The 15,181-nt window shown below is 40.7% G+C and overlaps 1 protein-coding gene across 2 annotated transcripts in view; it reads right to left on the bottom strand.

Moving 5' to 3' along the window:
* Positions 1-15,181, bottom strand: part of NUP88 (nucleoporin 88) — a 537,460-nt gene that overhangs the window by 56,654 nt on the left and 465,625 nt on the right. For both annotated transcript variants that reach the window (XM_044054045.1, XM_044054046.1), the window contains one exon: positions 215-367. In XM_044054045.1, the coding sequence (XP_043909980.1) occupies positions 215-367 (153 nt within the window). The remainder of the gene's footprint in view (positions 1-214; positions 368-15,181) is intronic.

Here is a 15,181-nt window from a genome sequence, read left to right as displayed (position 1 = left end):
TCTCAGATAAATGATGAGCTGCATGCTTACTGTAAATGACCAACCTGTGCTTATAAATAAACCTACTGATCCAGCTTTCCATCTTGGAGTAAGAATATTTAAATATGGAGAGAAACAGTTTATATACACACATGCAGTACCTGCATCCTTAAAGATTTGCACATGGCATTCACAGTTTCTTTACATTAAAACACAAAAATTACATTTGGCCTACCTTATGAATACAGGATTGGCAGATACACGACTTAGAATATTTCGAATGTGCTTTTCAAATGAATCACTGGCTAATGCCTTCAAGGGAGATGTTACAGGCCCTCTGTCTTCTTCAGAGCACAAAAGAGGTGGTGAAGAAGGTCGCACTACAGTACTAAATGTTAGGGGAAAACAATTAAAGTCAACCGGAAACATCATTTGCAGCAAAACAACAATGCAGCCATAAATATATTAGTTTCAAAACTATTTATTAACAGTTACATACTATAAATCAGATTATATTCGACAGTGAACACAAAAATCTTCCCTGCCAATTTATGAATTTCTTACTCAGGCTGTATGGGCAAATAGTCTATTGTAATCAGTGTACCACCCCAGTAAATAAACTAACTAAACAAAATAATCAAATAAATCTATCAAATGGCACTGAGTAAGATAGTTTTCACATATTCTTAACTTGGTGATGTATTGATGTACTGCTCATATGTCTGAGGCAAAATACTGCAACAAAATATTTCAACATTCACATATAATTTCCTCCAGCAATATGCAGAGCCATAATGTTCTGTAAATAAGGTTGTTTGAAATAACTATCACAGGCTGAAAAAAATAAATTTAAAAGCAAAAACAAGCACATTACTTAAGAGTATGGCAATGCTCTCCATTTTCCTATAGAACAGATTAGGAGCTGGATCTGCAATCTGGCTCTCCTACCACAAACCGTCTATAATGCTGACAGCCATTTATTAACTATGGGGGGAAAAGAGCAGAATAAACAAATGGGAAGTGGATAACATAAACGGCTTAATGATAACATGGCTTAAACATAATACAACAGCACATCTAACCTTCCAAAACATTTTTTACTTTACAAGTTGAAAAGTGTTCTAGTCAACAGACCAAGACTCTTCAAGGTAACATAGCCAAACACATTCCTGAACTAGTTGTCATTTTTTTTCTGCACTCTGCCTGCTAACTATCAATCCTTCCTCCAACTGGACATGGTCCATTCACTCCCTTACATGGAAATTACAGCTAGGAAAAGGAAAAGAGCATTTGTTAGGTGGTCACCACTCAGCCAGCTATAATGGTGCTTACTGGCATCCTGGCAATGAGAATGTCTGTAATGGTCTAACCCACCACTGGGGGGGGGGTCAGAATCGCACAACCATGGAGACCCATAGCACCTATGTCAGTACTCACTTCTGTACATCTATGTTGAAGACTAAGACCTGGCACTGGCTTGGTGAGTGCAACACTTGCCCCAAGATGTAGACATCCATTGACAACCCTTCCCTGAGAAATTTTGGCAGTGCACAGTCAGCTCCACCCTGGTCTCCAGTCAGGATGGGCACTCCCATCTTCCCCTTACAGCAACATCATACAGCTGAAATGGTAATACAAATGGTATCACCTATGCCAGTATTTTAAAAGGAGAAGCAACACCAACATCCTGGAAGAATGCTGTGGTGGATACAATACTTACAGATGGTAAAGAACCATCAGATCCAGCTTCATACAGGCCCATTTAGATTCTAAACCATGATTATGAAGTGTTTGTGTCTAGAATGGCTACAACAGAATGGCAAAGGTGATGTAAAATTGATAAATATGGATTAATACGATTTTTGTAGAGGGAAGACAAACATATGACAACATTAATAGAACAATGATGATGCACAGGGAAGCATAATGTAAGAAAATACTACAGTTACTGGTGGGTCTTGATGCAGGGAAAGCTTTTGACAGAGTAAGCTGGGATTTTATGAGTGGGGCAGTGGAAGCATTTGCTTTCTCTGACACAATAATAAGATTAATTAGGAGGATACATGAGGGGCAGGAGGTGAAAAATTATTGTGGGCGTTTCCTCTCTGATAAGTTGTGTCTGAAGAGAGGAACCAGGCAGGGGTGTTCTTAACCCCTTTGTTATTTGCGTTATATTTAGAACCTTTGGTAAAGAAAATAATGGACTCAAATTCACAGATATAATTGTTACGGTAATCAAGAAAAGTTGGCTTTATTTGCAGGTGATATTTTGTACCTGATAAAACCAGAAAATTATATTTCAGTGTTGTGGTATACTCTGAGACAGTTTCAAGTTTTTTGGGATACAAAATTAATGAAGATAAAACAAACACAATACAGGTAAACTATGTACCACACACAAATTGGTTCAGCAATATTTATAAAGACATGATAAAATGAAAAACTTAGGAGTATGTGTTAAAGGGATTCTGTTAAGGCAGCTACGGATATGTGGGAAGAGACTGAAAAGATAAAACAAAACCTTAGAAACTTGAGGCTCTGTTTTACGGATACGGATTGCAAACAGAAGCAGTCAAAATGTTTTTAGTCCCTTTAGTTTTATAGACAGGTTAGACATACTTTTATCAACCAGAGGAGAAATCTTAAGTAGTAATTAGCAGTTCATGGATTTTATCTAGGAGCAGAAGAAGGCGAGAGTCAAGTAATAAGAAGTTGATCCTTCCAACAAAACAAAGTGGTTTGGGATTGCCCAATTTGAAGGGGTATTTCAAAGATGCACAGTTATGGCTCCTATACAAAGCACAAGCAGAAAGCTACAACTCAAAATGGAAAGGGATAAAGATAAAATAGGAGGATCAAGATACAAGGAATGACTAGGATTTTGGATGGAGATCCTTCAGGACAATAACAATAACCATACAAAATATGGGAGTTCTGAATGGAGAGATAAGTTAGCAAGCAAAGGACAGTAGTATTGCTGAGGTTGAATTTATCCTCAAGTCTTGGTGAGTACCTTCATGAGGTGGACCCTGTTTCTCACAAAATCTCAAGACGACACTGATATACAGACTGTATTTTATATAGCATATATCATGGACAGAAGTAGGCCAAAAATTAAAAAAAAGATAGCTGGGTGCACAACACCTAAAAGTTCCCAATCCTGGAAGGCGCACTGGTACCAGTACTAGAAAAAAATGACTGTGTAAAATCCTCAAAATACATAAACATTCCTACAATGGGGTCAGGCCAGGCCCAGGGGGAGGATGGCCCCCTGTTGTAGAAGGAAGTAGCAGTCCACAAAAAATCACAGAAACTGATAGGCTAAAGAAAAGCCATAAAGACAATAGAGTGGAATTTCCAGACACAAGATATACAAAAAGATTAAGAGAGAAATTGGAGGAAAGAAAAATACTTCCACAAGAAAAACTGACAGAAGCTTCAAATAATTTGTGTTTGCTAATACAATGGATTTGTGAAAAACATTATATAGACTAAGAAACTTTGAACTGTTTGGAAAAATAAGCATATGTGGAAGTCTGAAAATATAACCACCACCACCTACAGATGTTTGAAAAGTATAAAAAAGGAAATATGGACATGGGAAGAAAGATAGATTTGCTAAGGTGCAATATTTATGCAAAGTTGAAAGCCAAATTAATCAATAAAAAAAGGCAGCCCCAAAGAAATTCAAAGAGAAATACAGGCAAAGGCATCCAGATACGGAAAATTTCACAATAAAAAATATATCACAAAGAGGTAATTTAGAAAAGCAGATCAGTAAAGTAGAAATTAAAAAATTAGAAATGAAGTTAAGAAAAGTCTGTGAAATGAAGGATTTGGTGTAGAAGGTCTAACACTGGTTACATCATAGCATGATGGAACAAGTCCCCAAAGCAAAGAGAAACAGACAGATCAGGAGACATCTGAAGAAATATGGACATGGGAAAGAAAAAGAGATTTAATATGGTGTAATATTAATGCAAAGGAGAAAGTAAAACTAATCAATATAAAAAGAGCAGCACCAAAGATATTTAAAGAAAGATTCAGGCAAAGGAATCCGGACATTGAGAACTTTACAGTACAAAAAAATAAGAAGACAAAGAGAAAAAGTAGAAAAGAAGATTAGTAATGGAAAAGTTAAAAAATAGAAACTGAGGTTATGGAGTACCTGTGAAGTGAAGGATTCAGTGAAGAAAATGCAACTCAGAAAGCACCACAGCAGGATAGAGCAATGGACATCCAAATTAAGGAGAAACCAGTGGAACAGGAAGCAACTGGTCAGTTGCTATATGAAAATATTTTGTAGCCTTCCACAGGAAACCAGTATAAATGTTCACTTGAAGCTGGACAGCAAAGGGAATGAACAGGAAACAGTGGCAACTCCGATGCAGTCAGTGTTGAGGAGTGATAGGTCACGGAGTTCCCATATGACAGAGCAACGGATAACACAGGATGAATTTGAAGACAATATGCCACAGGAAGATGCTATAGAATGCCTGCAGGAAATGGAGGACAAAAATGTGCATTCAGTTTAGAAGAAAATGAGCTAAGAGAAGAGTTGCTTGATTTAAGAGAGACAGACAGGCATATTAAGATCAATGAAAGAAATAGACTGCAGAATGCCCAAAAAAGTCAGAAGTTTGATGAAACAAATCAACACAGTAATTAGGATTGTCCATAGAGATCCATGCAATATAACAGAAGTAAATAGGATATATTACTGTGCAGCTAAATTAATAACAGATAAAATTCTACCACAAGAACACAGGGTAGTAAGGGAAAGGAAGGGAAGAAATTGAATACCACCATGGAAGTACTTCTGAATAGAGAAAATTAAAAAACAATGAAGACAAGAAGTTTCACTGTTAGAAGAGTATAGAAGAGGGAACGGATCAACAAAGATACTCAGAAAGATAGATGTGATAAAAGCAATGTGCAGTATTACAACTGATCAGGGTCTATCTTGCACTATTGCAAATAAACTAAAAATCTCAACACAAGGAGAAAAAGTTAGAAGATACACAGATAAATATAAAGGAAAAGTACAAAATAAGCAATTTATTGATGACTCCAAAAAGTTCTATAGAGAACTGGGAAACAAGGCAAAAGGAATTGAAAGACCACCCAAAAAAGGAGAGAGAGATACATTTTGGAGAAATATCTATGAAGATCTGCTAAATGGATAAAGAAGTAAAAGAAAGAATAAGAAATTCAAAGGTCAGGATATGAAATGGGATGAAGTAATGGCCAGAAAGATCAAAATAAAGTTAAGAAAAGCCTCCAACTGGACACCAGGCCCAGATGCAGTACCCACCTTCTGGCTAAAAATATTAACATCTCTGCATGAAGATTTAACCATGAGTAAGAAATATTTATATGAACACCCTGAACAGACACCAACCTGGTTAACAAGAAAAATAATGCTCCTACTTAAGAGTGAACCTGCAAGTTATCCTAAGAATTACAGACCAATAACTTGCCTTCCGATGACGTATAAACTATACACCGGAATTGATGCAGACAGTTTATAGTAATTTAGAAGAAAATTCAATCATGGCAATAGAACAAAAAGGTAATATAAGAAAGCCATATGCAACAAAGGATCATTTGTTGCTATAGAAAGTCATAACGGAGAACTGTAAAAAGGGGAAGAATCTACATACGGCATGGACTGAATACAAAAATGGCATTTGATAGTATCCCACATTCATGGATAAAAGAGTGCTTAAAAACATACACTGATCGATTACATTACAGTGACCATGAAACAGTGGCAGGCCACTTTGCAATTAAGCCATGATAAAAGACAAATTATTATTCAAGGGATAAAAATTAAAAGTGGGATATTCCAGGGTAACTCCCAGTCACCGCTGCTATTCTGTCTTGCCCTAAATCCACTAAGCTGTCTACTTAAAAGATTAGGTCATGGCTATAATTTGACTCCTAAAAAAAAAGTGTAAAGACTTCTCATTTTCTCTTTGTCAATTTAATACTGTATGTCTCATCAGAAGATGAACTGAAAGCACAAGTGCAAGTAGTCAAAACTTTTTCAGATGATATAAAAATGTCATTTAGTCTTGATAAATGTGCAAAAGTATCCTTTAAAGCAGGAGAACTGTAGCACCAAGAAAACATCAGTTTGGGAAAACAATGTGACATAAAAGAACTTGAGCAAGTGGGAGTGTATAAATATTTGGGAATTGATGAAGGATCAACAATAAAACATGAACAAATGTTTATAAAACTTCGTAAGGAACATTTTAGAAGATTAAATTCATTCTGAAAACAGCGTTAACATCTAGGAAAAAAATTTAAACTATAAACCAATTTGTTCTTTCTTTGGACTGACTGACTGGCACCAAAAGGTGATGGACAGATTAGATAGGAAAAGAAGGAAGCTTCATCCTCAAATGATTTATATAAAATAAGTGCATACCCAGATTATATATTCCCCCGTTCCAAAGCAGGTATGGGCTTCCTTGAAACTGATTACATGTATAGATAGTACAGTAGTGCACACTTACCATAAATGTAGATGTTAGAGTGTATTCACTGTTGCAGTCATCACATTTGGGTCATCTGCTTGCAGTAGCCCTCAGTCGGCCTGATTATCAAAGTCTTGGGTCCTGCATCAGTTGCTGTCTCATCTTCCGTGACGTCAGGTAGTCAGGGGTATAAAGCATTCAGCCGTCGTCATTACATCAGTTTTTCTTGCCACAGATGTCAGGTGCCCCCAACGGGAAGCAATTAAATATATATATATATAAGGTTACACCTCCAACAAAAAAACAAATACACCAAAAAGCTTTTAAGCATAGTAAAGGAGACTAAAGGTATAGCCAAAAGAAGTCAGGGGGCTGGAGGGAGAGTAACCAGGACTGCAACAGTGAATACACTCAAACATCTACATTTATGGTACGTGTACACAACTGTACTATGTTCTTCATGTTTCACTGTTGCAGTGATCACATTTGGGTAGATTCCCAAAGCTAAGGATGGGAGGAGGCATTTAGATAGCATTAGGAACAGCTATAAGGCCCTGCAAGACTGCAGTGGCAAAGCCAGCTCTGGACTTAGAATAAACTGGTAAATGGTAATGCTTGCTGAAAGTATGTACAGAACTCCAGGTAGCAGCTTCTAGGATGTCCCTGGTAGGTACACCTCTGAGAAAGGCTGTAAAGGTAGATGCAGCCCTGGTTGAATGGGGTCTAATCCCCTGTGGGATAGGTTTTCCATGGTGCTTATAGCAGAAATGAATGCAATGGCCTATCAATTTAGAAATGGTTTGCTTTAAAATAGCCTTCCCCTCTACCCCTGCAGCAAATGCCACCAGCAGTTGTTCAGATTTCCTTTGAGGTTTAGTCCTGTCCATGTAAAATCTAAGTTGTCTGTGCACATCTAAGGAGTGAAGTATCCTTTCCCCTTTGTTCTGTGGATTAGAAAAGAAGGTTGGCAAATAAATGGACTGATTAAGAGCCACACTGGAAACCACCTTGGGCATGAAGGAGGGATTAGTCCTGAGGGACACCCTGTCCGCATGAAATATGATGAAAGGCTCCACTGCCATAAGGGCCTGTAGTTCAGATACCCTTCTTGCTGAAGTAATTACTAAAAGGAAGGCTGTTTTCCAAGAAAAAATTTTTAACTCTGCACTTGCAGCTGGCTCAAAAGGAGGAAGAGTGAATTTTTCCAATACAAAGTTAAGGTCCCAGGCTGGAGTTGGGGCTCTCCTGGGTGGTCTTAAGATTTTGGCCCCTCTGAAGAACTGCTTGAGCAGTGGATGAGAGAAGAAGGGTGGTTCTGTGTTGTAATGAGCTGAAATGGCTGAGGCGTGAATTTTGATGGAGGAAAAAGAAAGGCTCTTGTGAAGCATCTCAGTTAAGTATTGAAGAATCTGAGGTAAATTGGACGCTGCTGTGCCCATCCCTTGAGTTTGGTTCCAGGCACAGAATCTTTTCCATTTTTCAGCAAAAAATTTTTCAGTACTAGTCCTCCTTGCCTCCAAAATGACATCCAACACTTGTTTGCTGAGGGATGGTAATGGAGAGATTAGGAAATTAGCCAGGCTGCCAGGGTCAGGGTCTGAAGCTGAGGGTGCAAAATCTGCGACAGCAGGGTAGGGGTCTGAGGCAGGTGCCATGAAGCCAGCAGTGACAGACTGCGCAAGAGGCGGTACCAGTGTTGGCGTGGCCAGTCTGGTGCAATCAGTATCATCCTTGGTTTGTCCTGTTTGATCTTTAGTAGTACTTTGGAGAGGAGAGGCAGAGGAGGAAAGGCATAAACTGATAGATTTTTCCAGCTGAAGGACAGAGCATCCACTTTCCAAGCTTGTTTGTGGGGAGTCCTTGTGCAGAATTTGTCTAATTGGTAGTTCGGGGGGAGGCAAACAGGTCTATATCTGTGCTCCCCCATTTGTTTATCATGCTGAAAATCTTTGGTTCCAGTTTCCACTCGTGTGGGTCCATGAGATTTCTGCTGAGTTTGTCTGCCAGTGTACTTAGTTTCCCTGGCAGGAATTGAGCCTGTAGATGCACTTGGTAGCTCAAGGCTGTGCTCCACAGAGCCATGGCTAGTCTGCAGAGGGGGTAACAATGGGTACCCCCCTGCTTGTTTATGTACCACATAACAGTGATGTTGTCTGTCCTTACCATTAATTGTCCTGGAAGAATGTGGTCCATGAAGGCTGGCAGAGCATTCTGTACAGCTAACATTTCTTTTTGATTGATATGCAGGTGCATTTGACATGGGTTCCATTTGCCCTGAATGCACTTCCCTGCCAGGTGAGCCCCCCCCCCATGCATAATCTGATGCGTCTGTTAGGGTTTGGGCGGCAGGGGGTACAGTGAAAGGTAGTCCCTTGTTTTGGTGGCATGCCTCTGCCCACCAAAGGAACTCTAACTGTAAGCAAGGTATGATAGGGATCATTGCTTCTAGATCCTGAGAATGTTGACACCATAGGCTTTTTAGATACCATTTTAGTTTCCTCATATGCAGTCTTGCATATGGAATTAATAGAATGCAGGAGGCCATGAACCCCAATGCTTGTGGTATTTGCCCTGCAGATAGCAGGGTTTTTGTGGCCATTAGTTTGAAGTAAGTGGTCAAATTAATTTGTTTCTCTGGCGTGAGGAATGCCATCTGGGAAGTTGTGTTCAAGCTTGCTCCCAGGAATATAATTTGTTGACAGGGTAGCAGATGTGATTTCTTTTCGTTTATGGTGTACCCCAGACAAGTTAGCACCTTTTGTACAAATGCCAGATGATTCAAAAGTATGTCCTGGCTTTCTGCCTGAATTAGACAATCGTCAAGGTATGGGTATATTTGAATATTTCTTTGCCTGCAAAATGCAATGACTGGAGCTAGGCACTTTGTGAATACACTGGGCGCAGTAGATAAGCCAAAGGGCAATGCAAAAAACTGATAGTACATGTAGCCTGCTTTGAAGTGTAGGTATCTTCTGCAAGATTCCCTGATTGGGATGTGCAGGTAGGCTTCTTTTAAATCCAGTGTTGCCAACCAGGCATCTTTGCCTAGCATAGGAAGTAACTGGTGAAGAGTTAGCATCTTGAATTTTGGAATCACCAAAAAGGTGTTTAATATGGAAAGGTCCAGGTTAGGACGCCAAGAGTTGCCATTTCTGGGTACCAGAAAAAGTCTTGAGTAGAAACCTTGTCCCTTTTCCTCTTCTGGGACAGTCTGAATAGCCTTTATGCTTAAGAGAGAGAGTACTTGGCTTGTGAGCCTCTGCCCACTGATTTGGGGGTAGATATGGCCAACCATTTGGTAATGTGTGGAAGTGAAATCTGTATCCTTGGGAAACTATATTTAAAACCCATTTGTCCTGGGTAATGAGTCCCCAGTTTTGTGCCTGCAGAGCAATCTTTCCCCCCTAAAGGAGCAGTCAGTTGAGAACTGCTTGGAAGTTTTAAAGTTAAGTCATTGAGACAGTTTACCATAGGGTGGAGTCTTACTACTCCCTGATTTGGAAGTGGGAGCCCCCCACTGTTTAGTCCTGTGCGTACTCTGGGACTGAAGCCTGGGTGTTCTGCTGGTTCTGGGTTTGGACTGAGAAGGCCTGGAAGAGGGAGGAAAAGACCAATTCATAAAGGGCCAATGCCTACTAAATCTTGGAGGTTGTACTTGTAGGAAATCTTTAACAGTTTGCATAGATTTAGCTTTTTCCTCCATCTTTTTAAGAACTTCTTCTGCTTTGTTGTCAAACAAGCGGTCCTGATTTAAGGGAGCATCCAGCAATTTAGCTTTAACATGATCTGGCAAAGATTGCTCCTTAAGCCAAGCATGCCTTCTAAGTACAGACCCAGTGACAGCAGCCCTGCAAGATGCCTCTAGTGAATCAAAACCACATTGCAAAGTATGCTTTCCAACCTGTTCAGCAGAATGCATTAAATCATGTAAATCCTTATTTTCAGCAGTCAGGAATCAACATCATTTTCTGTTTAAGCAATCCAATGATAAGCTGCTGATACTTTAACATATGAAACTGTCAGTTTAAGGCCCTAATGGCCAAAGCTGCAGAAGTGTATACTTTCTTACCCCATGTATCCAGCGCCCTGGAGTCTCTATCAGCGGAGGTAATATTTTTGGCAGTAGTAGTCTTGATGCTCTTGGGTCCCTGTGAAATGGTCTCAAGATCCGCAGTAGGATTTTTAAAAAGGAACTTGTGAGAGAAAGGAACCCTGTTATATCTATCAGGTTATCTGAGAGCAGGAGGTAAAGAGTCAGGGGCCAAGCTAAATTCAGAAAAGGCATCATCAACAATGTCTAGTACAGGAGGGATAGCTAAAGGCCTGTGTTGGGGCAGGAGTAAGAAATCCCCAAGCCTCTTTTTAGAATCAGAGTAACCCTGGCTTTCCCAGTGAAAGTGCTCCTAAGAGTATGCAGGGTTTCACCAAAAATGAAATCCTCTGAGGGGAAGCAGAGGGAACAGAGTCCTCTGCATCAGAATCCTCATAGGTAGATAAGGGTAAATCCTGGTCCTCAGAGGAATTGGACATTTCAGAATCCTGGTCAGAAGTATCATAAACAAATTCAGTCCTAGGTCTCTCAGAGGGGGAAGGTTAGCTTCCCCTGATTAAAGTAATAAGGTCTTCAGCCATTCTTATCATCTGTTTTTTAGGCATAGAGGCGTGACCATGCAGGTCTGGGCATCTGTTTTCTAGGCATAGTTTAAGTTTTAGGCCTTGAAGAAGAAGACGGCGTCTGTTTAACATGCAAGTCAGTAGGCCTGAATACACCCTCAGAAGCCGATGCCTGCACAGTGGCTCCAGACCCATCCAAGGTAGAGGCATCTGCAGGTTCCACAGCTGAAGCAACTCGAGGCATACCGGACTCCGAATGGGTCTCAATAGAGGCCTGCGAATCTGAAGTAGCGGGTATCAGGGGCTGCGAAAGCACCTCACTGAGTACCAGCGAACTGGTGACTGGCTTAGGAAAAGTGTCATCGGCAGCTTTGGACCTAGGCACCCTGTCTCTGTCTTATCTTTGCATTTTTTCGGAAAATCGGTAGTCAGATGGCTTACCTAAGACATATCTGGATAACTGAACAGAGTACCAAAATATTTAGAAGAGCAACTATACCGACGACGAATAGTTCATTGCTTAAATAAGGCACAAAAGAGACAGCGAGGTACGTCGTGGTCAAGGCCTAGGCAAGGAATACAGTATGAATGAAAATCTTTGTGAGGTATTTGCTTTCCACAAGAAATACAATTATTGACTTTTACTGACATCGGTTTAGAGCAAGAAAAAGTTTCCCCAATGGGGTACTTCGCTTTACTTTAAGACTTTGGTTCTGAAACTCGAAAACGAAAATTTCAGGAGTCGGCCGACCAGCACTTGCGAACTGCTTCTGCTTCGGGCACTGCACGGCAAGAAAGACTAATGTAATGGCGTCGGCTGCATGTTTTATACCCCTGACTACCTGACGTCACGGGAGATGAGACAGCAACCGATGCAGGACCCAAGACTTTGATAATTAGGCCGACTGAGGGTTACTGCAAGCAGATAACGCAAATGTGATGACTGCAACAGTGAAACATGAACATCTGCAATCATGGGACTGTACACATATCTGCTGACCTCGCAAGACCCACACATAATGAATGTTTTGAAACATGAGGAGAATAAATCTAAGATGACTTCCCTGCTTAGTCTAGCAGAAGCATACTGGCATCAAGCAGGAATGGAAATCAAACCACAAGAGGATAAAAATCAGGCAGCAACTAAATTTGCCAAAAAACGAAAGAAAGACTATAAGGATCAGATGAGAATTCAAGAAATGTGGAAAGTGCGTAAATATAGTTGCAATAAACTTCTGGAAGAACCTCATGTTGATCAGGATCGAATGCAGGAATGGTTAAGGAGAGGCAAATTCAAACCAAAAGATGAAAGGTTAATACTGGTGGGCCCAAGACAGTGGGCTGAGTAAACGTTAGTTTACAAAGTCCATTGAAAAGACAAATGTAGGTTTTGTAAGAAAGAATTGGAAACAGTTGCACACCTTGTTGCTGGTTGTGACATACTAATGGCAGAAGGACTGTATACTGAAAGGCATAATAATGTGAAGACTGTTACACTGAGGACTGTGCATTATGGTACTGAAGTGGCTGAAAAACACTGGAAACATGAGCCACAAAGCATCACAGAAAATGAAGTCTACATCACATGGGATCACCCAATTACCAACAGTCAAAAGATAAATGCGAGAAAACCAGATATAGTGGTCCATGAAAAGAAGACATTGATCATTGAAATCACTACACCCAGTGATGACAGTGTCTTGCTTACTGAGACAAACTCATAAAATATCAGAATTTGCAGGCAGAAACGAGAACAATGTGGAAGATAGATATCCAGACAATTCCAATAGTAGTAGGAGCAACGGGTCTAATAAAAAAGAATCTACAGTCATATCTAGATATATTACCAATACATGGAATTCCATACAAACTGCAGGAGGAGTCATTACTGTGCACACTGCAGGTGCTGCGAAGAGCACTTCTGGCTGATATCAAAGACTGAAACAATATTAATTTCATGAACTTTAATCGTACTTTCACTTCGGAATGGGGTATATTCCCATCATGGTATCAGAAACCCAAAAGACTTGGAGAAATTAAAGACCTAAGCCAACACAGGAATGGAAAAAGGAGATTCTGCCAATAGGGATGACTGCAATTAGGGGTACGGACAATAGGCAAGAGAAGGCAGGAACTTACTGAGCAAAACTGACAAAGGAACCAAGATAATGGGAGCAAATAATTAGAGAGGGAAAGGTAACAGAATGGGAAGAGAACAAGGATACATATGGACTGCAAACTAGAGATTGCCTTCCCTATCAAGGACAGAGTATAGGCAGAGAGCAAGGAATAAGGGGATCCTAATTGAAAGACCAGCACTGGTAGTGTTTTTAGTACAATCCAGAACATAAGCTGCTGTTAAAAAAGGGATAATTAGGGCACATAAAATATTGCATGACAACTATAGCAATCAAGAGAGACCCCCCCCACTAGAGGTAGCAACATCCCTGACCTGGTAATTACTATCGTGGGCGACTGCTGCTCTACAGCAATAGTCAACTCCTCCCTGGTTAGATACGACCAGAAAATAATCACCTTGGAAATCCACCCCCCCCCCCTTGCAAAGGTAACCACCATGAAAACTTCTCTAAAGCTAACTTTGGGCTCCTAAAAACAGAAGTGGCTAACTTCACGGCACCCATGCAAATGGAGAATAGTTGCATGACCGCCGAATCATACACCAGTGCACTGTATAAACACGTACACAAATGCATGGTTCTCGCCATATCCAACAGAACCAAGACACTCTCCTCCAAAAAAAGGAAGCCAATCTGGTGGTCCCCTGCCATAAACAAACTCTACAACAGAAGGAGGAAACTGATGAGGAATAAGGTGAAGTCCCAAGACTGGAAAACTCCCTTATCAGCCTCAACAAAAAGTTGAGATCCTTCATCAGATCATCTAAAGCTAGCTATGAAAACAGAACTGCATCAGCTAGTAAAGACAAACAAAAGGCCTTCTACAGTTATGTAAAGAATCTCCACGGCAATACTCAGATTTGCTCTGAGCTACTGCACAATGCTACCTCCTATACAGAGCCAACAGATATTGCCAATATACTGGCTGACAGATTCGGTGCCATCTTTACCCCTCTCCCCCCAATAGGACCAATCCCAATACCAGTAGATTGCCAGGCACCCAGTATTACTGCTGCACAAGTTAAAACAGCACTGTCCAAGGCCAAGCTTCTATGGAACCTGACAATATCCCTGGCTGTGTTCTACATGAACTGCAGAGTGAACTGGCACCTTACCTGTGTGCCTTATTCAATCACAGCCTCACCTCAGGCTTTGTCCCTACTGAATGTCGCACTGCTACAGTCATCCCTCTCCACAAAGGAGGAGCAACTACAGACCCTGGGAACTATCGCCCCATTAGCCTGACGAGTCTGATATACAAAGCTATGGAATGCATCAGCATGGACCTAATAAACAAGGATATAGGGAATCTCCAAACTCTGGATCCTATGCAGTCTGGTTTTGTGAAGGGTACATCATGCCTGTTCAACTTGGTCGACTTCTTTGAGTCAGTCACCAGAGCTGTGGATGAAGGCAAGGTGGTTCACACAGCCTACCTTGATATGGCTAAGGCCTTTGATACCATTCCTCACTCAGGAATTACAGAAAAACTCACTAAGCTAGGCATCAACTCCTATATCACTAGGTGGGTTGCAAACTGGCTCACAGATAGAACCCACAGTGTGAAAATAGCTTACTCCAAGTCAGACTGCCGACCAGTCACGAGTGGAGTCCCACAGGGTTCAGTCTTGGGTCCTCTCCTGTTTGGTATCTACTTCTATGAAGTCCAGGCCAACACGAAGGGACTCTAGCTCACAAAGTTCGCAGATGATTGCAAGTTAGGAGCTATTATTAACTTTCCAATTGATGCTGACATTCTACAGAAAGGCCTAACTAAGACCAACGACTGCTGTCAGAACCATGGCCTTAAGCTCAATGCCAAAAAATGTGTCATCCCCCTTGGGAAAAAACAGTTCCTTTTAATTACCACAGCAATAGTAGTCCACTGAACACAGAAGGCATTATAAGAGACCTGGGAACACAGGTTGATAGCAACCTCTTTTTTGACCACCACATTGCCACTGT

Source organism: Protopterus annectens, chromosome 13.part0 (genome assembly GCF_019279795.1).
Source record: "Protopterus annectens isolate FY-2018-M chromosome 13.part0, PAN1.0, whole genome shotgun sequence".
NCBI classification, from domain to species: domain Eukaryota; kingdom Metazoa; phylum Chordata; order Ceratodontiformes; family Protopteridae; genus Protopterus; species Protopterus annectens.
Note: the sequence above shows the minus strand (reverse complement) of the source record. Positions and strands in the feature narration are given on the sequence as shown.